At 42.8% G+C, this 26,153-nt stretch overlaps 4 protein-coding genes across 4 annotated transcripts in view; all 4 read left to right on the top strand.

Moving 5' to 3' along the window:
• The window catches only part of LOC311007958 (heparanase-like), a 30,066-nt gene extending 25,028 nt beyond the window's left edge, over positions 1 to 5,038 (top strand). Inside the window, exon 6 of the transcript XR_014596451.1 lies at positions 4,969 to 5,038. The gene's annotated coding sequence lies outside the window, so the exon portion shown is untranslated. The remainder of the gene's footprint in view (positions 1 to 4,968) is intronic.
• Positions 1 to 26,153, top strand: part of LOC311007956 (helicase POLQ-like) — a 107,726-nt gene that overhangs the window by 53,460 nt on the left and 28,113 nt on the right. The gene's annotated exons all lie outside the window — the stretch shown is intronic.
• Positions 1,422 to 12,441, top strand: LOC311007957 (heparanase-like; the record flags this gene model as incomplete). The annotated part of the gene is made up of 5 exons (XM_084001383.1): positions 1,422 to 1,699; positions 2,682 to 2,800; positions 4,143 to 4,283; positions 4,369 to 4,542; positions 12,266 to 12,441. Exons 1-5 carry the CDS (start codon positions 1,455 to 1,457, stop codon positions 12,439 to 12,441), a joined length of 855 nt encoding a protein of 284 aa, XP_083857509.1. The 5' UTR covers positions 1,422 to 1,454.
• On the top strand, positions 12,303 to 25,421 carry LOC311007955 (helicase POLQ-like). The gene is made up of 8 exons (XM_084001378.1): positions 12,303 to 12,437; positions 15,744 to 15,848; positions 17,654 to 17,858; positions 18,598 to 18,755; positions 19,927 to 20,025; positions 22,898 to 23,071; positions 24,138 to 24,251; positions 25,186 to 25,421. Exons 2-8 carry the CDS (start codon positions 15,768 to 15,770, stop codon positions 25,387 to 25,389), a joined length of 1,035 nt encoding a protein of 344 aa, XP_083857504.1. The 5' UTR covers positions 12,303 to 12,437; positions 15,744 to 15,767; the 3' UTR covers positions 25,390 to 25,421.

The following is a 26,153-nucleotide window of genomic DNA, read 5'->3' as shown; positions in this document are numbered from 1 at the left end:
AAAATTGTATGTTTAAATATGTAAATTAGGCAATATCTAATGAAATGTGACCTAATTTCCATTTCCAGAACAGAAATCTGAACAATGGATGATGCCACTTTCAAAATTCTTGTTTTATTTTGATGATATTTTAGAGTCAGAAGTTTTTACAGAGGGGATTTTGGATATCTCTTTTTATTGATTCCATCAATTGTGTTGCTGATACAAAGGAAATTACACTTTTAGAGAACTTTACAATTGAATTGAATTGAAAACTTTATTGAACAACGTTAAACAAGTGTTCAAAAGGATTAAAACACAATAAAGCCAAAAGGCTTGTTTCCATTGTGGTCCTGTGAGATGGTAGACAACATGGAATTAAAACAACAACAACTTTACAATGACACCAGACAGGACATGTGTCGGACTAACTTTTGGTGAATTTAGGAGAAATTTACAGATGAATGAAGTAAAATAAAAATGTCCTTCCTTATGTGGATTTTCTACCATTTCTTTCCATTAGTCTGAGAGAAAACCTGTTAAGGAAACAAAATAGCACAAAATCTCAAAACTGATCAGTGCATGAAGAAAACAAATAGCCTAAACAATGTTGTGTCTCGCTTTAACCCTCCTCTGTGTTGTCCTCCTCGGTCAAGGAAGGATGGAGGGAAAGAAGGGAGGGAGGAGGAGGAAGGGAACAGATTGGGTCAAGGAAGGAAGAATAACGGATGAAGGGAAAGAAGGGAGGAAGGAAGGGAAAAGAGATGGAGGAAAGAAGGAAGGGAGAAATGAAGGAGTGGGGAAAGGTGAGAAGAGAGGAAGGAAAGGAGAGAGGGAGGAAGGAAGGATGGGGGAAGGAAAGGAGAGAGGGGGAGGAAGGATGGAGGGACAGAAGGAAGGGAGGAAAAGAGAGAGGAAGGAGGGACAGAAGGGAGAGAGAGGGGAAGGAGATAGGAAGGAAGGAGGGATGGAAGGACAGAAGGAAGGGAGGAAAGGACAGAGAGAGGGAAAGGAGAGAGAGAGGAGGAAGGAAGGAGGGATGGAAGGACAGAAGGAAGGGAGGAAAGGAGAGAGAGAGGGGAAGGAAAGGAGAGAGGGAGGAAAGAAGGGGTGGAGGAACAGAAGGAAGGAAGGGAAGGGGAGAGAGAGGGGAAGAAGGAATGAAGGATGGAGGGACAGAAGGAAGGGAGGAAAGGAGAGAGAGCGGGGAGGGAGGGAGGAAAGAAGGAGCAGTAAAACAGATCGGGTCATTCTGACAACAAGAGGGTTAAAGTTACAAATACAGAAACATTCCGCTCCATTGTGTGTGTGCGTCTCTTTGTGTGTGTGTGTGTCTTTGTTTTTGTGTGTGCGTGTGCATGTGATGCCGCTCCTGTGTGATCCCAAAAGGAGAAGCGCGTGCCCGAGGGTAAACAGACCTAGTAACGTTACAGGAAGTTGCTCACGTGCAGCTGGAGCAGCAGCAGCAGTCAGACATGGTTCACCTCGCGCCGCTGCAGCTGCTTCTTCTGGTCTGGCTCGTGTCGGTCCGGACCCACGGGATTCGGACCCGGACCGGGACCGGAGGAGGAACAGGACCACCAGAACCACTGGACTATAACGGGACCGTGACCGTGACCGTGGACCTGTCCTCCGTGACGCACCGGGTGGATCCGCGCTTTCTGTCCGTCACCATCGATGCGAGTCTGGCCACGGAGGAGAAGTTCATGTACCTGCTGGGGTCGGTGTGTGTGTGTGTGTGTGTGTGTGTGTGTGTGTGTGTGTGTGTGTGTGTGTGTGTGTGTGTGTGTGTGTGTGTGTGTGATTAATGAAGCCGCTTCATTCTTCTTGACTTAAATCCTGTAACCGGAGCTGCTCCGTTGATCCTCCGGTTAAATCCAGCGACTCTGTCCGCAGATCAACGCTCAAGGCGCGGCCACAGGTCCGACTCATCCCCGGGGCTCCACTCCGGGATGGATGGATAGATAGATGGAAAGACTTTATTGTCAATGTAATAGAGACACAGTAGAGACAGCGGACGCACAATATACAGTGTAGAGACACAACAGAGACAGAGTAGCCTAAAGACAGTAGTGGAACATTGGAGACAGAGACGAGAGACAGAAGAGACACAGAAACTGAAATGTTGTGCAAAACAGGCATAGACAACAACAACAGCAGATACAGCAGCCCTGCATGATGATGATGATGACACAGATCGATCAACAACCAGTGGAGCTCTGTTCATTCATGTATCGATCAGTCTGTGGATTGGTGTTTGTTTTCATCAGCTGGATCAGAAGCGATGCGTTCAAATGACAAAAAAAAAAAAAAAACCTAAACTGTTTTATCTCCTTTTTCATAACTGAACTCATAGATTATTGATTTTCTGTCATAGTTTCATGTTTAATGAGTCAGATGTGAAGTGAAACAAAGGTTAGAAAGAAAAAACAAGAACTTTGTGATGTTTTTCCACTTTATTGAATTTTAAAAATCTAAATTTAACGTCACAGTGATTTGATTCTCCCTTAATGTGGAAATGAAGTCACATTTAAAGTCACATGTCCAGTCAGAATGAAAACATTCAGAGTGAAAGTCGTTGTCTTTAAAAAACGAAACAAAGGTCGTCATCTCATATTAATAATAATAATAATGATGATAAATCCCACTTTATTAGTTTGTTCTTTAACTCATCGTCGTCGTCATGGTTTTGTGGTCTCCAGGTCTCCTAAGTTGAGGACGATGGCTCGAGCTCTGGCTCCAGGTTTCGTCCGGTTCGGAGGAACCAGACAGGACTTCATGGTGTTCAGCCCTCAGAGACGCAGCTCAGGTGTTCACTCAGGTAACCAGCAGCCCATCGATCGGCACGATCAATAATATTGAAAGATTATTGTGTGATCAGATTTTTTTTAAAGGGACATTGTGTAACTTCTCCTGTTATCTATTCACGAAAATCGATTATTTTGTTCAAAAGTCTGTTTTTCATTAAAGCAGAAGTAAGTGATATATTTGTGTTAATATAAGTCTTAAATAGTTCTATCTTCCGACAGCAATCACTTCTATAGAGTGTTTGGTCTGAATCACGGGTCTCTCAGTCCCTCTGCTCTGCTCTGAGCCGAAGAGAAAACATTTATCGTATCCTACAGTTTTTATCCAATGAGGAGAGAGAACGGCATGCAGGGCTGTGTGTGCAGCCAAGGAACGCCGTGAATGTGGCGACGTAGGGACGAGGACTGTTATGGTGCATTCAAGGAAACTCGTATTTTTCCGACCGTGAAGTCGTACCAGTTCGATCTGGTACGAGTTCACCGGTCGGAAGTTACGAGTGGCCGTTATAGTGACTTTCACCGGTAAAACAGGTCGGAAAAACACGAGTGGGTTGCCTGAAACGCTACAAAGTCGTAAGTTGTGACTTGAAGCTGTAATTTACGATTTCAAAAGCCTGCCTGGAACGCAGCATTAGCGAAAACGACCGGACCACTCACTTCTGCTTTAACCAGTAATCCCCCCATCAACAAAGTGAAGTGTTCCTTTCAGCTCTGAATGAGCCGTTCATATCATTCATATCTCCATGGAGCGGGTAAGCTCGGTGCTGCTGCCATGTGGTGTCGCCATGTTTTTACGTTCAGTGGCAGCGTGACGGTAGGAAACCACGGAAACTCAGCGGAGACACCGGAGCTGTCGGCTCAGGTGGAGGTGGCGTCTGTGAAAAGTCACCGCGGTAACGCAGTGAGGAGGAATGGAGCGTTACACTGATGCTGCATTCACCTGCAGTCGGGCAGACGGCCGTCGCTAACAAACCAGATGTCATTTTAGTCACAGAAGTCCAGAGAAAGCCGGTAAAACAATACCACATCGCCACGACAACATATTGTCACGTGTATTGTTCTGCCTCGTGCTGACGGACAACTTGTTTACATAGAGGCTTGTTTATGCCGTTACGTGCAGCGGCTGTCGTCCGTCTGCCCAATTTCACGTGAATGCAGCATGAAAAATATGACTGAGTTGCTTGCGATATACAACCGCAACGCTAGATGGGAGGAATTCTTACACAATGTACCTTTAAAAGCTCCTCCAAACACAACTTTTATGTATTTGACTCATGTTCATGGATAAAGACTCTGAGCTCAGGTGTTGATAGTGACTAAAAGGCCCCGCCCCCTTTTCCTTTCTTCTTCCCCCAGCCCCTTTGGCTCCGCCCACCTGCGACCAGCTGCTGCTTCCCCATTGGCTGGAGCGGCGTCTGACGGAGGCGTGGACTCAGCAGCAGGAGGCGCTGCTGAAGGAGGAGCTGCAGAGGAAATACAGGAGGGTCAAGTTCACAGGTACCAGTCTGTCTCCTCCTCCTCCTCCTCCTCCTCCTCCTCCTCTGATGCCGCGGTAACAGCAGCCTCTCCGTTTCCCCCCCAGAGACCACGGTGGACCTGCTGCACGACTTCGCCAACTGCTCGGGGCTGCAGCTGATCTTCGGCCTCAACGCGCTGCTGCGGACGCCGGCCAACGTGTGGAACGGCTCCAACGCCCGGACGCTGCTGCAGTACGCCGAGTCCAGAGGATACAGGATGCACTGGGAGCTAGGCAACGGTACGGAGGCAAAACACACACACACACACACACACACACACACACACACACACACTGCCCTGACGTCACTGGTCAGAAGAGTCAAAGTTAATACAGAGTCTGAGAACAACTTCCTCATGTTTTATGAACAAATAGTCAGTTTATTGATACGTTTTTAATGAAACAGACATTTACATACAAATTTAATCACATACAATGTGACGCCACCGACAAAAACAAACAAGAAAAGGGTTCAAAACAAAACAAGGATGTAAACGTACAAACATTAAATGGACAGTTAGGATACTACTACATCAAACTTACATTTCTTACATTTATTGTTTTGTTTTTCTACCTTGTCTCAATTTGTTGTGATTCTTTCTTTTTTTTTGTAAAAAATTTGTAGAGAAACAGAAGAGACATAATAGAGACTGTAGAGACACAGAGGAGACAGAGTAGAGACAGAAGAGACAGAGTGGAGACATAGTAGAGACAATAGAGACATAGAAGAGACAGAGTAGAGACAGTAGAGACACAAAAGAGACACAGCAGAGACAGTTTAGACACAATAGACAGTGTAGAGACAGTAAAGACAGAGTAGAGAGAGTAATGACACAGTAGATACAGAAGAGACATAATAGAGACAGTGTAAGAGCCATTTTGCCCTTTTATTTGGTGTTTATTTTTGGTGTTTTATTTTGGTAGATTTTTGGTTGTTACTTCCGCTCATACAGGAAGTGATGTCAAGCACTACGGGTCACGAGGGGTTATTTGATTGAGACGAACAAGCCACAGGTGTGGTTGATGGAGCACACGTTTTCTTTACCGTGACATGGCGTGACAGTACTGTAGTTAAAGCAGAAGTAAGTGATATATTTGTGTTAATATAAGTCTTAAATAGTTCTATCTTCCGACAGCAATCACTTACATAGAGTGTTTGGACTGAAACACGGGTCTGTCAGTCACTCTGCTCTGCTCTGAGCCGAAGAGAAAACATTTATCGTATCCTACAGTTTTTATCCAATGAGGAGAGAGAACGGCATGCAGGGCTGTGTGTGCAGCCAAGGAACGCCGTGAATGTGGTGACGTAGCGACGAGGACTGTTATGGTGCGTTCAAGGAAACTCGTATTTTTCCGACCGTGAAGTCGTACCAGTTCGATCTGGTACGAGTTCACCGGTCGGAAGTTACGAGTGGCCGTTATAGTGACTTTCACCGGTAAAACAGGTCGGAAAAACACGAGTGGGTTGCCTGAAACGCTACAAAGTCGTAAATTGTGACTTGAAGCTGTAATTTACGATTTCAAAAGCCTGCCTGGAACGCAGCATTAGCGAAAACGACCGGACCACTCACTTCTGCTTTAAGTTATTTTGTGGAAATAAATCAGCTTTTGAGTTAACATTGAAACCTTGGTTTGGAATGGTTTTAATTGCACCCATATGCACGCGTCAACATCGTGTTATCAGCCACCGTGTAAGTGACTTTCTTTTTATGGTTGGAGGAAGAGAAAGGACAGGGATTACCAGCCTACGTCACAGAGGTTCTACTGCGCATGTCGCCTGCAGAAAGAGAGCAGCAAGAGCCGTGATCAGGTCTTTTTGTGCTGGAAGTTGCACTAATTGTTTTGATAAAAATAACAAAACGCGCAAATTTAACAGAATACCGTCAACTCGCACCCCTTTCAAGGCAAACGAGAGAGAAAATAGTACATTGGCGATTAATTTCGAGCAATATAACGTGTTAGATATGTTGGTTTGAATGGTGATAAAGCTAAATGCTCACAGGCACAGCTGTAACGTTGTAACTGCAGCGAATGAGTTGTGAAATGTTTAACGACAGTGGGTAACAACGAGGTCACATACAAGCAAGCTGACATTAATTAACGTTAAGCTACATTGTTTTACATTACCGGTACATACTCAGCCATGCAGGTAACGTTACAGTTACGTTATGCAGTTGTTCCAGACTTTAGACAGGTCCGTCCTCTTCCCTCTCTGACCAGGCAGCAGCTCAGTCCTCACAGACACTGAGTTTTGTAATCGTGAGTGTTTTCCTGAACATGATTGTCTGTTAAATAGCTGTAGGTAACGTTAGGGAGGCACAGTGTTGTTTTTACCGATGACCGACGCCGTGCTCTGAGTGTCCGTGGTTTGTACCGTGGCTGAGTTGCCGTTGCCGCGGTACAAACTCGATCCTCCGTCCTGACGTTTTTTTTTTTTTTTTCCTGCCGTTATAAAACCTACAGTCTATGTATAAAACACACACTACATCAGTGGGTGATAAACTGTTGTGGTAGGCTGACAACATCGCTAGCTAACACCGCTTTGACTACACTAGATCCATGGAGGTAACCATGACAACCGGTTCTTTCTGCAGTCAGGTTGCGCACGCATCCTGATTTGTTGGTAAACAGATAGTTGAAAGAGACAGAAGAGCCAGTAGAGACAGTTTAGACACAATAGACAGTGTAGAGACACAAAAGAGTAAGTAGAGACACAGAGGAGACAGAGTAGAGACAGAAGAGACAGAGTAGAGACATAGTAGAGACAGTAGAAACATAGAAGAGACAGAGTAGAGACAGTAGAGACACAGAAGAAACATAGTAGAGACATAGAAGAGACAGAGTAGAGACATAGTAGAGACAGTAGAAACATAGAAGAGACAGAGTAGAGACAGTAGAGACACAGAAGAAACATAGTAGAGACATAGAAGAGACAGAGTAGAGACAGTAAAGACAGAAGAGACAGAGTACAGAGAGCAGTGTTGGGAACGTTACTTTTAAAAAGTAATTAGTTATGGTTACTAATTACTTCTCCCAAAAAGTAACTGAGTTAGTAACTCCACTACTTCACTATAATAGTAACTAGTTACCAGGGAAAGTAACTATTGCGTTACTTTTTCTTTCTTTTTTTTAAGTTTAAATATGTCGAAGAATTTTGATTTTTTTTTCTCTCATTTTTAAATTGTATTTTATTGTTTTCATATATTTCACTGATCGCAATTATGGAATGCGAGTGTGTGTTTTATTGAAAGCGAGGCTGGTGTGCCTATGAAAATAGGTTACAGTGGGTTTTTTAAGTGCTGTGGCTGCCTACAAGCAAATCTCATATTGTCTCTGTACAAAGACAACAAAGACCTTTTTAAATGTGAAAACAGCAGAGACCTATTCAAGATTTACGTTTAAAAACAGGCGAAACATCGAAATTAATTTATTCATGGCCACATTAAGTGAAATTATTAACTTTACCGATTATCCATCTGATTATCTGTCCTGCTGCGAGCGCACAACTTATCAGGGTATCCGCGAATCCTTAAAAAGTCTTAAATTTATCTAAAATTAAAGGAGCATTATCGCAAATACAGCAGTAATAGCATAAAATAAGCTGACATATGTAAAAGATGGGTCGGGGGGAGCCATAACTAAATTTACAAAAAAAATCGCCAACAGTATAGTGTCCGTGGGGCAAATGCAGCATTTGTCTTTGTTATGATCCAAGCCGGCCCGGCGCTTGCTGCGTTAAAATGCACTCGGAACTCGCAAATCCGACCTCCGAACCGGACAAATATGCAACAGTAAGTAATGTAGCAGTGTTAGGGTGCTCACAGTCACTGAATCGCTGGTAGAACACTTTGTCTCCACGTCCCTGTGTCTTTCTTCAGCAGTCCTCTCAGCGTTATTAAGGAGGAGGACGTTTCAGTTGTTGTTGTCGTTGTTGTGGTTGTGCGCGACGTAGAGCTGCCGCTTCCACTAGCGAGTTTTCTTTTTCCCGCGATTGCACGTTCATTCAGCCTGGCGAGGGAGGAGGAGGGGGAAGGGAGAAGGAGGGGGGCGGGGGGGGGGGACTAAACGAGGCTGCTCTCTCTCTCTGACAGCTGCCCACTTGTTTATATCTGATAAGCTCCGCCTGGCTCCATCTAGTGGCCGAATTTTGCGATAATACTCCTTTAAGGCCTTAAAAAGTATTAAATTTATTAGAAAATTCTAAGATGGTCCTAAATATATGCTAATACACAGCATCATAAAATATGTATGCACTTAAACTTTTATATGAAATAACAGGGTATCCGCGGGGTCTTAAAAAGTCTAAAATGTGAAAATCTAAATGTTAGGTCTTAAAATGTCTTAAATTTGTTGAATTATTGTGTTCAAGTCTTAAATAATTTTAGACAGGTCTTACATTTTCTTATGCCCACCATGGGCGAACATTTCACTCGCATTTGCCCCTAAAAAAAATACATGTGTGAACCGGGAGAATCACAAAAAAGAAAGAGCACAACCTGTGATTGGTCAAAAACTACAAATCCCACAATTCTCTGCCTCAACAATAACAGTAGTTAGTGTAAGTGAGGGAGAGTGGAGCTGTAGGTGAAAAGAGGAAACAACGCCACGTCTGGTCCTGTTCTATGTTGTTCGTTCACACCGTCACCGTTTATTCGTTACGTCCGCGGTGTAAAAGGCCGTGACGCAAAGACGCGATTAGGCGCGAGACGCGATTAGGCGCGAGACGCGGTAAACGCGACTTTTTTTTTTTTTGCGACGCTACACCCGATTCTTTTATGGCGACGGGACCTTCGCGTCTTCGTCCTTTTCATCGTGTTTGGCGGGAAGACCCGCAAGGGGCTTCCCGCCAAACGGGAAGACCCGCAAGGGGCTTCCCGCCAAACACGAGGAACGCTTTTTTTTCGCTCGAGCTTTGACGCGCGACCAAACGCGAGATACGCGAGTTTTGCGATTTATCGCTCGTTATGACTCGTCTCAAAAAAATTCACTTTTTTTTTTTTTTTTTTTTTTTAATGTCAAAAAATTCACGAGCCCGCCCATTTTCACTACAACAACATTTATTTTCTTTTTTGGGGGCATTTATGCCTTTATGGATAGTAGGCTACAGTAGACAGGAAACGGGAAGGCAGAGAGAGGGGGAATGACACGCAGTAAATGGCTCTAACCACTACGCCACGCGACGCACCACTACAACAACATTTCTGCTCTCACCAACCATGGTTGAGGTCACAACGCTGCGTCGCTGTGTCGGACTGTTTGGATTTAATGAAGAAGCTGGACAGCGTCAGGTGAGCAGAAGCTGCACAGAGTCAGGTGAGCAGAAGCTGCACAGCGTCCTGCTGTGCTACCGGAGCTTGATATGGAAAAAAAATATAAACAAACCGCCAGGCGCACGTCGCGGTGGAGAGAACAGCTGATCTGTGGTGAAGACGGACAGAGACCTGCCACAGTGTCACGGTGCATTAATATAAACTCTGTCCTCTGTCTGACTGTCCTGACTGTCCCTGAACACCACACAGAGACGACATGGAGCTGTGTGACAGGTGGAGTTTTATTTATCATGATAATTAATACTTAGTAACAAGCCTGTAAGTTCAACACATCAGTATATGCTACTGTGATTTAACTAGCCTAGTTAAATAAAAAGATGTAGTTTAATACCATAATATCTAGGGGTGACCAAAGGCCAATGTGTTTACTTCATGTGTCAAATATTGTCTGCAGGCGGAGACGCTCAGAGAGAAAGTGTGTGTATGTTCTTGTCTTTTACCTCAAGGTTAAAGTAGTGTCTGTTTCCACTTTGAAAACGCCAACTTACCCTCCGAGTAGAGAGAGAAGGGACAGAGTAGAGACAATAGAGACACAGAAGAGACAGAGTAGAGACAATAGAGACAGAGGAGAGACAGAGTAGAGACAATAAAGACAGAGGAGAGAGAGTAATGACACAGTAGAGACAGAAGAGACATAATAGCAGGCACGTGCACACATAGGGCCCAAAGGGTGCTTGAGCCCCTGCCCTTTTTGCCTCGTATTAAAAAGTGCCCTTTTTTATGTTTTTTTTTTTTTTTTTCAATAAATGCATTCCTGTTGTGCATGAGGATGTAAACAACCGCGCTGTAAAAATGCCACGGTTATCTACCGTACGCATTTCCTTGTAATACACACAGTATTGTGTATGTAGCCTACGTTGGTGTGTGTGTTGTCCGCTGCTGCTCCGCTCTGTCCCTCACTGAGGGGCGGGGGGGGGGGGCTGCCCCGCGGTGCGCGCTCCCTCACATGCACGTCCAGAGAGAGAGAGAGAGAGAGAAGCTGCTGCCTCATCGATAACCCGCACATATATGAGACGTGACAGTGGAGCGACTTGTGTCGAATCTCGTGAGTTATAAATCCACCAACATCACTTCCTTGTCGGTTCTGACAAGTCGCCGTCCACTTATTCAACGAGCTTAATAAGAGTCATATTTAAGAAAAGCGCCCATTTGTGTTTGTTTAGCTGACTGCTTGTTAAGAGTTAAGCACCACCCCGTCCTCTGTCTAACATCACCTGAATGTAGTGAACAGCAGCAGCAACAGGAGGAATCACTCACTCAGCTTGATTTCACTGACTATTTGAATTTGTTTCCAGATATTGAGTTACTGGTAATTGTGACTTTGCTGTGGTAAATATTGCTGCTGTTGGTAAATGCACAGTAGCAGTCACAGTAGTCATTTCTTGGTTTTGTGTGTGTAGCCTGTAGGCTTAGCCTACTTTTTTTTTCTGCAAGCCATGTTAATGTGCACCCAATACCATATTAGCCTTAGCCACCAGTTCAGAAGTCATGACTCTGTTTCGGGAAGTTGCGGAATTGGTCCAGCATGTTGACTGCAGTCCTGAAGGCGTGCAGGCTTTCTCTACCGACTAAATAGTAACTGTAATTTATTTTAATTTATTTTGATATTAAGGCCTGAAAAAATTGTACACTGCCCTTTTCTGATGTTGAGCCCCTGCCCCTCTATAGTCATGTGCACGTCCCTGCATAATAGAGACAGTAAAGATAGTTGAAAGAGACAGAAGAGCCAGTAGAGAACAACTTCCTCATATTTTATGAAGCAAACAATCAGTTAAAATTGATAAGTTGTTGTTATTTTATTTTATTTTATTTTATGAAACAGACATGTACATACAGTATAAATGTAATAACAATGTGACGCCACCGACCAGAACAAACAAACTAAACAAAACAGAAAAAGGTTTAAAACAAAACATTAAATTGTCTCGATTTGTTGTGATTATTTTTTCCAAAAAACATCAGCTTCGCACTTTATTAAAAAAAAAAAAAAAAAATCTAATTCAAGTTCCTGTTTGATTTGGCCTTGAATATAAATATTTAACAACATCACATTTACATAAAGATACTTAAAGATACATAAAGATGATCAATAATCAATACCTGCAGCTCTGGTTTTATTGGTTAATTCAGTTCAGCGTCTCAGAAACAGAAGTCGACGTCTCTTCAGTTCGTCAGATTGAAAATGAAACCACGCGATTGTTCTCAGAACAACAATAATGAATCTGTCAGAGCACTAATTGAGTCATTGATTAACTGATAAATGTTAATCAGTGACTCACATGACAAACAAACAAGAACCAAACTGGGTCAAAGTGACAGAATTGTTAATAATATAATAATAATAAACCCATTTCTTCTTTTCCTTCTTCTTTCTTCTGCTTCCTCTTCTTCATTAACTCTTGTAACGTGACAGATTCTGTGTGTTGTTGTTTCACTTCCGTCCTGAGGCGTCCGTCGTCTCATAAAAATGCCACACAGGAAGTTGTTTGATGTTTCTGTTGCTAGGCGACGGGCGGCTGACTCATATATGTGTGTGTGTGTGTGTGTGTGTGTGTGTGTGTGTGTGTGTGTGTGTGTGTGTGTGTGTGTGTGTGTGTGTGTGTGTGTGTGTGTGTGTGTGTGTGTGCGGTCAGAGCCCAACAGCTTTGAGAAGAAGGCCGGCGTGCGCGTGGACGGCGTCCAGCTCGGTCGGGACTTCGCTCGTCTCAGAGAGATGATGTCACAGTCGCAGCTGTACCGCGGCGCCGGGCTGTTTGGACCGGACGTGGGACAACCCAGAGACCACCGCGTGGACATCCTGGAGGGGTGAGAGGACAGGGGGGGTCAGAGGGGCCGGGGTCAGAGGTCACACACACACTGAAACCTGTGGAGCTGCTTGGATCATAAGAGTCAAGTAGAAACTGAAGTAGAATCACTCAGTACGTTTACATGACACTTGAAAAAACCGAATTATTGCCTTAATCCGACTATAACTGGACAACTGAAGTGCATGTAAACACCTTAGTCCGACTTAAATCGGAGTTGAGAACTCCGATTAAGACACCCAGATAATGCGATTGGAATTCGGTTTTCTCCGTCATGTAAACACCTTAGTCGGAGTATAACTGGACAATGCATGTGCGCATGCTCCACAACAGTAGAGACAGCTTACAGACAGCTTACTTTGCGGGACTGAATCCCACAAAGTAAAGAAAAAAACCCAACATCAGCGCCGATTCAATGCATTTCACACAGCGCCACCAGCAAGAGTGTTTTATTTTTTTTTAAAAAGGAGAGAGAGAGAGAGAGAGAGAATCCAGTCGGGAACTGCAGTTGAGAATTTATTATTAAGCTTACTAAGTTGTTTATATTCAGTTATTAACCCGCTGAAACAACGGGTGACGCCGCATGAGGGGGCGGACCCCGTCAGTAATTCGGTTTTCTCAGTTGCATGTAAATTGAGACAAGGACAGAAGTCCGACTTGACGCCAAAATCGAATTTTGAGCATAGCTCGATTAAGCTCTGCATGTAAACGTACTGACTGAGACAAGTGACACATAACTTCATTAACTCCAAGTGTCCAACCTGAGAGAGAGGCACAGTAGAGACACAATAGAGACAGTTGAGACACAGTAGAGACTAGACTTGTAGTCAAGACTGCCTAATCCGAGACCAAGACACTACCAAGACCAAGACAAGACCAAGACTAGTTCAGCTCAAGACCAAGACCGAGACCGAGACAAAAAAAAACAACTAGTTTTGCTATTTTGCTTGAGTTGTAGATAGGGATGTCACGATTACCTGTTTTCTCAATTAATCGCGGTATTAAACGCCACAATTAATTAATCGTAGCGATTGCTAAATACCGTTACTCTCTAGAAAAGATTACGTCAGAACCGTATCGGCAGATGTGGCGCCAAAATAAAGGTAAATGCTCAGATACTGGTCCATTTAACTAACGTAACATTGAATTGGTAGGAATTTAAATGTTAGCGTGTCATTTGTATTAAAAAACAAAACAAAATAAAACAAAAAACGACTAAAATAAACGTAAACATTTGGTACAGATGACAATTAATGACCTGAATATTGCAAACATTTAATAATTGGCCATACATTAATAGATACTTGAAATATTGTGTGTAAACAATGAGTAATGTAATTACATTTTGACTATATTTGATTTTACACATTCATATTGTTGTGAAATTAATTAATGCAGAATAATCGTAATACCGTGATTATTTCTTTGACAATAATCGTACAAAGAAAATGTGTAATTGTGACATCCCTAGTTGTAGAACATGAGCACCATACTGGGTTCAGCTGCTAAGTGTATGAGATTGTATTATTTCAACTACAGGCACAACAATACAGAGACAGTGCATTACATGTCCTGTGTGTGAACTCACTATAAATGTTTTCATCAACTGGCTGAGATCAAATATGTTGCAATTGCATGACCAGTATTTCTACACTAATAGAGGATTGACTCTTGAGTGCTGTTAGGAACTGACATGACTATTCAATTAACTAGTCCCAAAGTCATCTAACAAAACAACAAGCCTCCAACACCACGCTGCACCTCAAACAAGGTCTAATAAATGGGAAATATGTTACTGATTTAAATTGTACTTAATTTGTAGATGACTAACTCATTCACTGCCAGAGGTTTTTTTCCCTCAGTGTACAGCCAGTGCCAGCACTTTTGAGGATTTCTGGGTCTCTGACTGTGCTTGGTTGGGGGGGGGGTTAGGCTGCTTGTTGAAGACAGCGGTGATACGTGTGAGTCTCCAAACCAGAAACGTTTGTAACAACACCATCTGCTCCCGGGCTGGAGAGGTTGGAGGGGTTTGTTGTGGTCACTGATGATCATGTGATGCGTGATCACATGGCGAGCACTAACGCATCTGTGTCACAAAATGCGTGTGATTGACCACTTGAAGTCGGCGTATAAATATTGATTTAAAAAAAAAAACAGCATGCCTGCCTGAATATTAAATCCCTTCGAGGCCGCTCCGCCAGTCCGAGACATTGCGAGACCGAGAGACCCGAGACCAAAGACTGTCGAGGCCGTGACAAGACCAAGACCACGAAAAAAGTGGTCTAGAGAGCTACAAGTCTAGTAGAGACACATTAGAGACAGTTGAGACACAGTAGAAACAGTAGAGACATAATGGAGACACAGTAGAGACACGTAGAGACACGTAGAGACACAAGACACGTAGTAGAAACACAGTAAAGATGTCAGTATGTATGTAAGTAGAGAACTTTCTGGTGGAGTCTTTCCATGTTTCTCCTTCTGTGACAGTAAAAAGGGAACATTTACATTTCTTCAGACAAGACGATTGTCTTATAAACTATTCATTTTTTTTTTAACAGAACGACTCCTATTATTTACACTGAGCACAAGTTATATTTGAATGATAGGCCTACCAAAACTTTATTATTGTGAATAATTCCTTAGTTTCAGGTGTCTACCTCATTTTATTTAAATGTAGCTAATGCCAGAGACAAATGAAGGAAAGAAAAACCTAAAAAACCTTTAAGTATTTATTTTGGTGTTGTTTAGGCCAGTGCCTTATCCTTATTTTACTCAGCTGTTTGCACTTTATGCTACAGTTAAAGCTGCATATTTCATTAAAAGTTTAATGAACTATCATCTTAATTGTCTTTATTTTTAGTTAGCATATACCTTAAACACTTCAAGCTGAAAGCTATGGTTATATGAGAGCAGATGCATGCTGGTGCGATAAACTGTATGTTTTACATTCAATTTACGTATGATCCGATTAGTCGACTAATCGAAAAAAATAGTCGGTGACTAGTCGACTATCAAAATAATCGTTTGTGGCAGCCCTAGTGTAAATAATAGTAAATTATTTGCATGAAAAATACGTCCCTGGTGTGAAAGGCCTTAAAACTGTGAAAAAAACACAAAAAAAACAAAAGTAAAACACTGATATTGCTTCAGATATTGTGCCCAAACTTTTGAATGATGACACTGATCTGAGCTGATCAATCCAACGCTGTAAAATCTCTTTCACTGCCGCAAAAACTGTTAAAGGAGAACAGTAAACAAAGGTTCTGTGTTATGATGCTGCAGCTCTGACCTCTGACCTGTGTTGCAGGCGAAGACTCTGGTCTGCGCCCCGATGGAGAACTGTTACAGCAACCTGCTGCAGGATGGAGGGAAGGGTCTCCTCAGCCTCATCCTGTCTCTCATCGGCCTCAACGTGAGTCCCTGTGTCCCCCCCCCCCCCTCTCTGCCTCCACATTTCCTGTCTCTCTCAACTAGACTGTCAAATAAAAGCAAAAAAAAGCCCCAAAATACTTAAAAACCCCAACAACTACAATGAACAAAGTAAAACTAATTGAAACTAAAGTTCAGTCAGATCACATCAGCTTAGTTGTGGTCACAGCAGAGGTTGCGCTAGACTTTTTCGTCGCCGGTCATTTTGACTGACGGGGTCATAAAAATTCCGTCATAATCTATTTTTACCGGTCACTTTAATTTTTTTTTAATGATAATAATGCCATATTCAATAGCATTACATTTTAATTCATGTTTAATTCATATCAAGTCCAAACAAATTGAACAGAGTATGCTCCGGAGCAGAGTCTGCGTCAGAGCACATAACCAGGGGTCAGTCAGTGAATGCGGGGGTCACTTTCTGCCACTCAACATCTGAATACAACGTAAATACCTGATGATGACATCAGTTTTCTGTCAACAATCAACATGCTAACCCATGTGTTATACCAAAACATCCAAAGGAGCACGTTTTCACATAGGCACCGCATAGTGCACTGGCGTTAGCTCTCTCTCTCTCTCTCTCTCTCTCTCTCTCTGTGCCTCTCATCTCTCTTTTACGCACGCACGCAGCCATTGCGGCGAGTGTGTGAAGCGGTGATGTCCTGCCCCCACTGCTCTACCTGTACCGAGACACACCGCTGTGTAGCTACAGCTACGTAACTTAACAGCTGACTACTGTCGGTCCCTCGGACACTGCAGCTAAATCTCGCCCGTTAAATCATTATCAACCGTCATATTTGCACTGACACGACTCCCAGTCAACATTTAATCCACTTGAAGGAGTTTGAATCGTGCGAGGAAGCTTTCTGTCTTCTTCTCTGTTGTTAGTGTTTCTGTGTGGCCAGCTGTGAGGTTGTTTTTTTTTTAATCTAATTCTCACCGTAGTGACTTTGTGACATTGTATATGTTTTATATCGTTATTCACGCTCCATGTATTGATTATCCGCTGGCTTCATTGTAAACAAATGCACATGGCCAGACGCCATGGGTGTGAGTTGCAATCTGTCAAAATGACGGATGGCCTCAACATTTTTCCGTCACCGTTTTAAAAAAACGGTGAATGACGGAAAATATCCGGTTAACGCGACCCCTGGGTCACAGGTAGATAAGAGTGAATGGAACCTGATGAGGACTGATGGGGACATTATGGGATGGGTGCAACTAAAAGGGAGAAATCTAGAGCTGCAACAATTCCTCGATTAATCGAACAATAATCGATTCTTAAATTAATTGTCAACTATTTTGATAATCATATAATCAGTTTGAGTTAAAAAAAAAAAAAAGTCAAAATTCTCTGGTTTCAGCTTCTTAAATGTGAATATTTCTGGTTTATTTGTTCCTTTCTGACAATAAACTGAGTCTCTCTTTGGTTTCTGAACAAAACAAGACATTTGAGGATGTTTTTCAACATTTTTTAACATTTCATTGACCAAGCAACTTAATCAATTCATCGTTTATATATTCGACAGATTAATTGATAATGAAAATAATCGTTAGTTGCAGCTTTAGACAAATCCTACAAATGTGGAAGTTCATCTGACAGAGGCTTAAAACTTAAAACCTGAAATAAAAACTAAATAAAAACTGCTTCATCACTTGTTGAACTAAATAAAACTAAACTGAAATAAAAAAGCAAACTGAGACACTAAATGAAAATAAAAACTATTTTAATTTTAATTTTAAAACTATACTAACTGTGTGTGTGTGTGTGTGTGTGTGTTGCAGATGTGCACGTCGGTGGAGCAGCTGTGGGAGTTCCTGAAGGGGACGCTGCTGTGGGTGCAGCAGGCCGAGCTGTGTGCGGACCGTTGCCTGAGCGACGCGGTGGCGCAGTGTGTCGACCGGCTGAAGGAGAAGGAGCTGGTTACCGTGACGACGGAGGGCCCTCAAAGCCTGGAGGTCACCAAGCTCGGACGGGCCACGTACAAAGGTGACGGTGGTGATGTCACTGTGACATCACTGTAGCTTCTACTGACAGTTTAAAGGGATAGTTCAACATTTTGGCAAATTGGCCCATTGCCATAATCCCTATAGTCATAGCAGTAGGTTTGTTACCTTTAATTGTCGGTGCAAGCTGTTTTTAGAACGGCGGAGCAGAGCCATGAGCTGCTAAGAGCTACGCTATGGAGGCTCATGGGATTTCTTGGTTTCCCTCATCAAACTCATCAAATACAAAATACAACTCCACAACGCTCTGGTAGACAAGTTGTGACCTGCACATTCACCACACTATGAGATAATAACACAACGTTACCACACAGAGTTGTCTTAGAGGTAAATACAGAGACTGCTTGCTGAAAAACTGTCCCTGAAGGCAACGTGCATCAGTGGTTTTGCATGAATTTCCCTCTAAAACAACTCTGTGTGGTAACGTTGTGTTATTATCTCATAGCGTGGTGAATATGCAGCTCACAACTTGTCCACCGGAGAGTTGTGGAGTTGTTGGATTGTGTATTTGATGAGTTTGATGAGGGAAACCAAGAAATCCCATGAGCCTCCGTAGCGTAGCTCTGAGCAGCTCGCGGCTCTGCTCCGCCGTTCTAAAAATAGCTTGCACCGACAATTAAAGGTAACGGACCTACTGCTATGACTATCCTATCCCTTTAACATGTGAGGCGTTCAGGGAACCTCTGTAAAAATGAACCAACCGGCCGTCCTGTGTCCCTCAGGCTCGGTGGACTTGTCCTACAGCGACGTCCTCTACAGAGACCTGTCACGCGGCCTGGAGGCTCTGATGCTCAACAGCTACCTGCACCTGGTTTACCTGGTGACGCCCTACGACCTGGTGGCTCAGGTCAAACCGGATTGGATGGTTTACTTCAGACAGGTACAGGACTCTCTGCAGGACGCCATCTCTCTCTGTCTTTGTCATTTACAGTTTGAGTGAGGGGGTTACGGTTCAGAGTAGAGTGATGCCAGGAGATCAAACAGGCGATCTAGTATCATAATATGCAGGAGAAGAAAATAAATATATTAAAAGTATTAAACAAAGTCATTTCAAAAACATTGAAACAAAGAACGTAACTCCAGAGTCTTTACGTCTTTCTTGTTTTCAGATCTCCAGACTGATTGTGTTGATGTGTTGTGTGATTTCCTTTTCAAAGCGGCAAAAACATGAAGTTGGATTTAGTGAATTTATGGTTATGAATATGAGCTTATTCATAATCATTAAAGCAGAAGTCAGCGATCCGGTCATTTTGGCTAACTTCTTGTCAGCCGATGGAGTTAGCAGTCCCCGCCCTCGACATGGATCTATTGGTCCTCGTCCCTACGTCACCACATTCACGTGCATCCCTTGGCTGCACACACAGCCCTTCATGCCGTTCTCTCTCCTCATTGGATAAAGGTTGTAGGATACAAGGAAGTATACAAGAAGTTTTCTCCTCGGCTTACAGCAGAGCAGAGTGACTGACAGACCCGTGTTTCGGTCCAAACACTCTATGTAAGTGATTGCTGTCGGAAGATACAACTATTTAAGACTTATATTAACACAAATATATCGCTTACTTCTGCTTTAAGATAATTATATTAATAGTATATAACAGATTTCATACAATTATTGTAGCTCAAAGTGCTTCACAATAAAAGAAGGAACATTTTAAAACGAAACATGACAAGAAAAGAAAAGAGATAAAGCAACAATAAAAGAACACAAATATTATCTTGCCCTAACGTTAGTGCAGAGCATTAATGAAGGTTGCTGACCTGTCGTCTCAGACTCTCTAAGAGATATCGATGTAATTGGGACGATGGGACTGAAAAGAAACAGAACGATACATTTTATTATCCAGAACAAAGTTTCTATTGATGTGTTGACAGAGAAAAGTAAAAGTCTGCAGGTGAGGACGAAGCTGCTCTGGGGTCTGTTTACAGAAGGAGCAGAGGTCGCTGATGTCTGTTTGTTTAAAAACCTTTGCATGAAGACATTGGAGGGACAGATTAATCTCTGTATCTCTGTGTCTCTTTGTCTCTGTGTGACGCCGTGTCTCTGTCTCCAGTTCACTCTGCTGTCGGTGGCTGAACAGAAGATGTCTGCGGCCGTCGGCGTGGCTGAAAGCTTCGTGGCCAGGAAAGCTGCAGGACAGGCGGTGAAAAATGTGAGAGGACACAATGATGATGATGATGATGATGAGCTCTTTAACTTTAGGTTAAACATTTGGCGGGGGGGTTGAGGTCTCTGTGCCCATATAAGGATTTTTTAAAACCAAAAAAGTCAGTGTGTATGTGTCCTGTAAAATTAGTAGTCTAATTCTCCTCTTTATTTAGTCATACCCGTATTCGTTACAGTGGTAAAAGGTGTTTTAATAATTTACATCATTATTATAACAACATTATTCTTACGGCTTTTATTTTGATGTTAATCAGTTGTGGTGATTAACACCTTTATTCTGACAGGATTAATGCTAATTATTAATTTATCATCCAACAACTTGTCACTGTGTAGATATTTCTTACCAAGAACCAAATTTGATTTAGAGAGAAAATCCTAGCAACACATTTACTCTGACGTCCTCCATAGCTTTACCTCCAGCTACTAACAAACTGTCAACCAGGAAACTCAATAATGTGACTGTTTCCTCCTTTGGACGGTTGGTTTTCTCCTTTTATATGACGAACCAACTATTTAAATAGTTTAAATAACTGTTCAAACAAGGAAGAGCTTCCTGGACTCGTCTCTCAATTAGAGGAGAGAGATATAGGAGATGTAAAAACAGAGAGAAACTGTCTTTAAACCAACACTAGATAAGGTGCTGAAACAAAGTTAAACATTTCTTATTGTCAACATCGTCATATGATATTGTGTTGAGCCACAGTTAGATATTATCTCATCCCTCAAACAGCCGCTGGAAACAGAAACGTAGTTTGGACTCTGTTAATTTCTAATCCAGCTGCACGCGACCGGGAGAGATCAGGTTGTTTACGTCGCTACGCGCTGGTGCTCATGGGAAATGGAGTTTTCCTTCAGGCAAAACACGACCGCTTTGGTCCACAGGCACCGCCCAAACTCAACCAAAAATAAAAGTTCTTTAGTACTGCTTTAAATCAATAAAATGCCTTTATTTATCTGGCATCGTCACAATGACATTAAAAATAACTCATCAAGACTTCAACAGAGAGTCAACAAGGAAAAAGACTCCCTGCGTTAGAGTTATTTTTAATAATTGTGACGATGCCAGATAAATAAAGTTATTTTATTGATTTAAAGAGAAGAAAGTGCCTTGGAGTTTTTCTCTGTTTTCAACTAACAGATATCACTGTGACACTTTTTATGTAAATGAGGCAATATCTAATTAAATATGTGCTAATTTTCATACATTTCCAGAACAGAAATCTGAACAATGGATGAAACCACTTTCAAAATTCTTGTTTTATTTTGTTGACATATTAAGAGTCAGAAGTTTTTACAGAGGAGGATTTTGGATATCTCTTTTTATCACTCTGTAAATGTTGTATAAATGAGGCTGTGAATGATATATCAACCAACCCCTCTGTAAAAACCTTCAGAATATAGAAAGTGATCAAACTTTGGTCGTTTGGTGTTATTGTCAGTCGTGCTTTTATGATTTGTTGCTGATACAGAGAAAATGACAATTTTAGAGAACTTTACAATGACACCTGACAGGACATGAGTCAAGCGCTGGCCGACGCAACTTATTTGTGCCCAAAATGTTGACTTTTTTTAGTTACCACAACAGGATGTTCATGACAACACTGTGACTTCTCCACTGACTCCAGAGTCATGTGACTCCACCCACGGCTCATTCTAGAGTTTTTATATTTAGATGGTGTAGTAGCCGTTTGTCAAAACAAATAAAAGTTTCAAATCAAACTTTAAATCATAAAAATCAAAGGGCCACTGCTGCACTATGGGTTGTAGGAAGAAAAACATAATGTCCAATCAAATGTCCAGTTTCAACAAAAAAAACCCTGTTTCATTTAACCAGAAAAGCAGCGAACAAAGAACAAAGAAAAATCCTGTGGTAAAAAGCCATTAGCCCACCCAGGTGCATGCTGGTCCCTTACCGTGAGCCTACGGTGTATATACGGTATATAATCTCAGGTGAATGAACCAAAACACAAATAACAGAAATCTAATTATAATGGGTAACACTTTACAATAAGGGCCCCTTAATTAACGTTCGTTAGTACAGATATATCAACAATCATTGATAATTGTTAAGAATTGATTAAACTGTAACAAATTTGATCTTTGAATATGTGGGTGAGGTTTTCATATAAGCCCTTTTGGGTTTCATACCTCCCTCCCCTTTGCACATCCCAGTCATGTTGATTGTTCATGTTGTTTTTTTATATGATATTGTTTGTGCTAAATAAATAAATAAACAATTATGTATTACTTAGGATTAGGAAACACATTAAATAATGTAGCCTGTTAGTAAGCTACTCAAAGTTAGTTTATAAATTATTAAGTAATAATAAAAGTTGAATAATGTAATTAGTTATCATTATGTATGCATTACTCAGCATTAATTAACACATTAGTTTATATATTAATGCTTAATAATGTACTAACTAATGTTAATTAATTAATTTATTCCATTGTTGTTCTTTTTAAAGGTTGCCTTGTACAAACTGGCAAAGGAACAATCGATGAAAACTAGCTTTTTAAGCTAATTTGAGTGCATTTACATATGTGTTTTTATACAATGTTTATTAATGTGCATTGTCCCTTTCAAATAAACTAAACTGAAATTAAGGGACCCTTATTGTAAAGTGTTACCTTATAATGAAATCAGATAAATTCATTCAGAATAATCAAAACTAAATACTCACTACATGAAATACTGAACTAAACAGCACTAAATACTAACTAAATAAATAAATAAACAGCTCTTGTGGCTCTTTTCATTCTGTTCCAGTTGTGTCCAGTTTTATTGGCTGGATTAGATGTGTTTGGTTGGTATTAACCCTCTCTCTCTGTGTCTCCGTGGCGATGGCGGCGGTCAGAGCGCGGACGCGGCGGTGGTGGGCAGGATGTACCTGGCGCTGGTCCTGTTCTCTCTGCTGAAGGAAACAGACCTGTGGTTGGTGTCGAGTCGCTTCCAGCTGAGCCGAGGCTTCGTCCAGACGCTGCTCAGCTCCTCCTCCGCATTCTGCTCCTGCGTGCTGCACTTCACCCAGGTAACAGGCCACGCCCCCTGCCACACAGACAGTAGGCCACGCCCACTCACAGACCGTAGGCCCCGCCCACTCCCACAGACAGGCCACGCCCCCTCACACACAGGCCACGCCGAAGGAAGGAAGGAAGGAAAGGAGAGAGAGGAGGGGGGAAGGAAGGCGGGACAGAAAGAAGGGAGAAGGGAGTAAAGGAGAGAGAGGGGGTGGGGAAGAGGGGAGGGGGTGAGGGAGGAAGGAAGGAAGGAAGGGAGGAAAGGAGAGAGGGGAAGGAGGGAGGAGGGATGGAGGGACAGAAGGAAGGGAGAGAGGAAGGGAGGAAAGGAGAGAGAGAAAGGGGAAGGAGGGATGGAGGGACAGAAGGAAGGGAGGAAAGGAGAGAGAGAGAGAGGAGGGAGAGAGGAAGGAAGGGAGGAGAGAGAGGGGAAGGAGGGACGGAGGAAGGATGAAGGGACCGAAGGAAGGGAGGAAAGGAGGGAGAGAGGAAGGAAGGGAAGGAGGGAGGAAGAAAGGAAGGAGATAGAGGGGGGGGGAGGGAGGAAGGAAGGATGGAGGGACCGAAGGAAGGGAGGAAAGGAGAGAGGGAGAGAGGAAGGAAGGGAGGAAAGGAGAGAGAGAGGGGAAGGAGGGAGGGAGGAAGGAAGGATGGAGGGACGGAAGGAGGAAGGGAGGATGGAGGGAGGGAGGAAGGGAGAGGGGGGGTGGAGGGATAGAAGGAAGGGAGAGAGAGGAGGGAGGAAGGAAGAAGGGGTGGAGGGACAGAAGGAAGGGAGGAAAGGAGAGAGAGGGGGGAAGGAGGGAGGAAGAAAGGAAGGAGAGAGAGGGGAGGGAGGAAGGAAGGAAGGATGGAGGGACAGAAGGAAGGGAGGAAAGAGAGAGAGAGAGGGGAAGGAGGGAGGAAGGAAGGATGGAAGGACAGAAGGAAAGGAGAGAGAGAGGAGGGAGGAAAGGAGATAGAGAGGGGAAGGAAAGGAGGAAAGAAGGAACAGTACCGTTAACAAGAGGGGTGTGTGTGTGTGTGTGTGTGTGTGTGTGTGTGTGTGTGTGTGTGTGTGTGTGTGTGTGTGTGTAGGAGCTGGAGGAGCTGTGGCCGTTCCGAGCGCTGCTGACCGAGCTGACCCGCCGGCTGAGCTACTGCGTGAAGGCCGAGCTCAGCCCCCTGATGGAGGTCACCGGGGTCATGGAGGTCAGTGGCACACCCCGGGGTCAAAGGTCAAAGGTCACGGAGAGACACAGTTTTGGGTCCAGAAAGTGTTGGAGCAGAGAGAGAATCTACTAGTGATTGATAATCGATCGATTATTTGCAGCTCTTTTTACATCAGAGTGAATGAGAAACTAGAACAAACATTTCACTTTTATTTCTGACTCAATAATCGATCAATACTGATCAGTTTCAGCTCTGATTTGATGTTGATCAATCAGACATGAGAGCGATGGAAACAAACCTGGTTCTGATTAAACAGAAAAGTTTTACAATCAATGAATCTGATTGGAATTTGACAGATTAGATATTAGTTGTTCATCTGCAGCTGTTCCAATAATCAATCAGTTATATTTTTTTAACAAATAAGACAAAACTGGAATCTGTGAATTCTTCTCCAGTATTTTCTTTGATTTTTCTTGAACTGAAAGACGTTCTGAGACATCAATTGATCAATCAATCATAACCAGTACTGTATTTGGATCTAGTGATTGCTAATCGATCGATCATTTGAAGTCATCTGCTGCTGCTCATTTTACATCAGAGTGAATGAGAAACTAAAACAAACATCTGACTCAATAAACAACAAATACTGATCAGTTTCAGCTCTGAGAGAGAGATGGAAACAAACCTGCTTCTAATTAAACAAAAAAAGTCTCATGATCAATGAATCTGATTGAAATCTGGCAGATTAGATATTAGTTGTTCATCTGCAGCTGTTCCAATAATCAATCAATCAATTTTATTTATTTATTTCTTAACAAATGAGACCAAACATCTTAAACTGGAATTTGTGAATTCCTCTCCAGTTTTTTAAAAAAAAATTTATTGAGCTGAAAGACGTTTGGAGACATCAATTAATCAATCAATCAATCAATAACCAATATTTTGATGATTTAATTGATTACCTGTGTTGCAGTGTCGGGCGAAGCAGCTGTACGACGCCGGCTACAAGACTCTGACTCACCTGGCCAACGCCGACCCGGCCCTCCTGTCCCGCTCCATAGAAAACCTCTACAGGAAACAGGCCAATCAGATCGTAGCGTCGGCGAAGGTGAGGCTCCTCCCCCTCCTCCTTCATCATCATCATCATGGCGGCGGCTGTGATGTCATTAAAGGATAATAAACGTTTTTTTTTACAATCTGGACCTTATTTCCAGCATAAAATCCGATCATTTCCTCCCCCAGATAACTTTGGTGTCATTACAAGTGGTTGTGATGAAATGAGCTCCAGCCGAGAGCCGCGTATATCCGTATAATGGAGTCTACAGGGCAGCAGACTTGCAGCCTCTAAATAACACATTTCTGCAGAGAAACTCCCTTCATTTCACCAATTTTAGTTGTGATAGGCTAGTGCTATTCCCCTCTGAGTCCGGGGTTAGCTGTTATCAACATCCGGGGTCTGTAGGTTGACCTACTGACCTCTGACCTGGATGATGTCATCTCTGAGCGCTGCCCGGCTCATTCTGTAGTAGTAGTAGTAGTAAACCTTTATTTAACCAGGCAAGAATTGCTAAGAATACATTCTTATTAAGGCAATGGCCTGGTAGGAGGTGAAATACCTCCTAAGGGCAAGGGAGAGGGGGAGTATAACATATAATTCTGATAATAATGATTCCGCTTCGGCATTCGGGTCCATTTTTATCTCAACTATCCGGAGCTTTAGTGAGTCCAGGTTGAGGAGAGGAAGCCTGTGGAAGCTGAACTTCATCTAGCTGCTCATTTTGTTCTGACAAGTCAGAAACACACAGAAACGAACCGTAGCATTAGCGGTAGCAACACGCCATGCCGCGCGGCGCTCAGAGATGACATCATCCAGGTCAGAGACCCCGGATGTTGATAACAGCTAACCCCGGACTCAGAGGGGAATAGCACTAGCCTATCAGA

The sequence above is a fragment of the Trachurus trachurus genome (assembly GCF_905171665.1).
Source record: "Trachurus trachurus genome assembly, contig: scaffold_124_arrow_ctg1, whole genome shotgun sequence".
Classification (NCBI taxonomy): Eukaryota; Metazoa; Chordata; class Actinopteri; order Carangiformes; family Carangidae; genus Trachurus; species Trachurus trachurus.
This window is presented reverse-complemented; position numbering and strand designations above follow the sequence as displayed.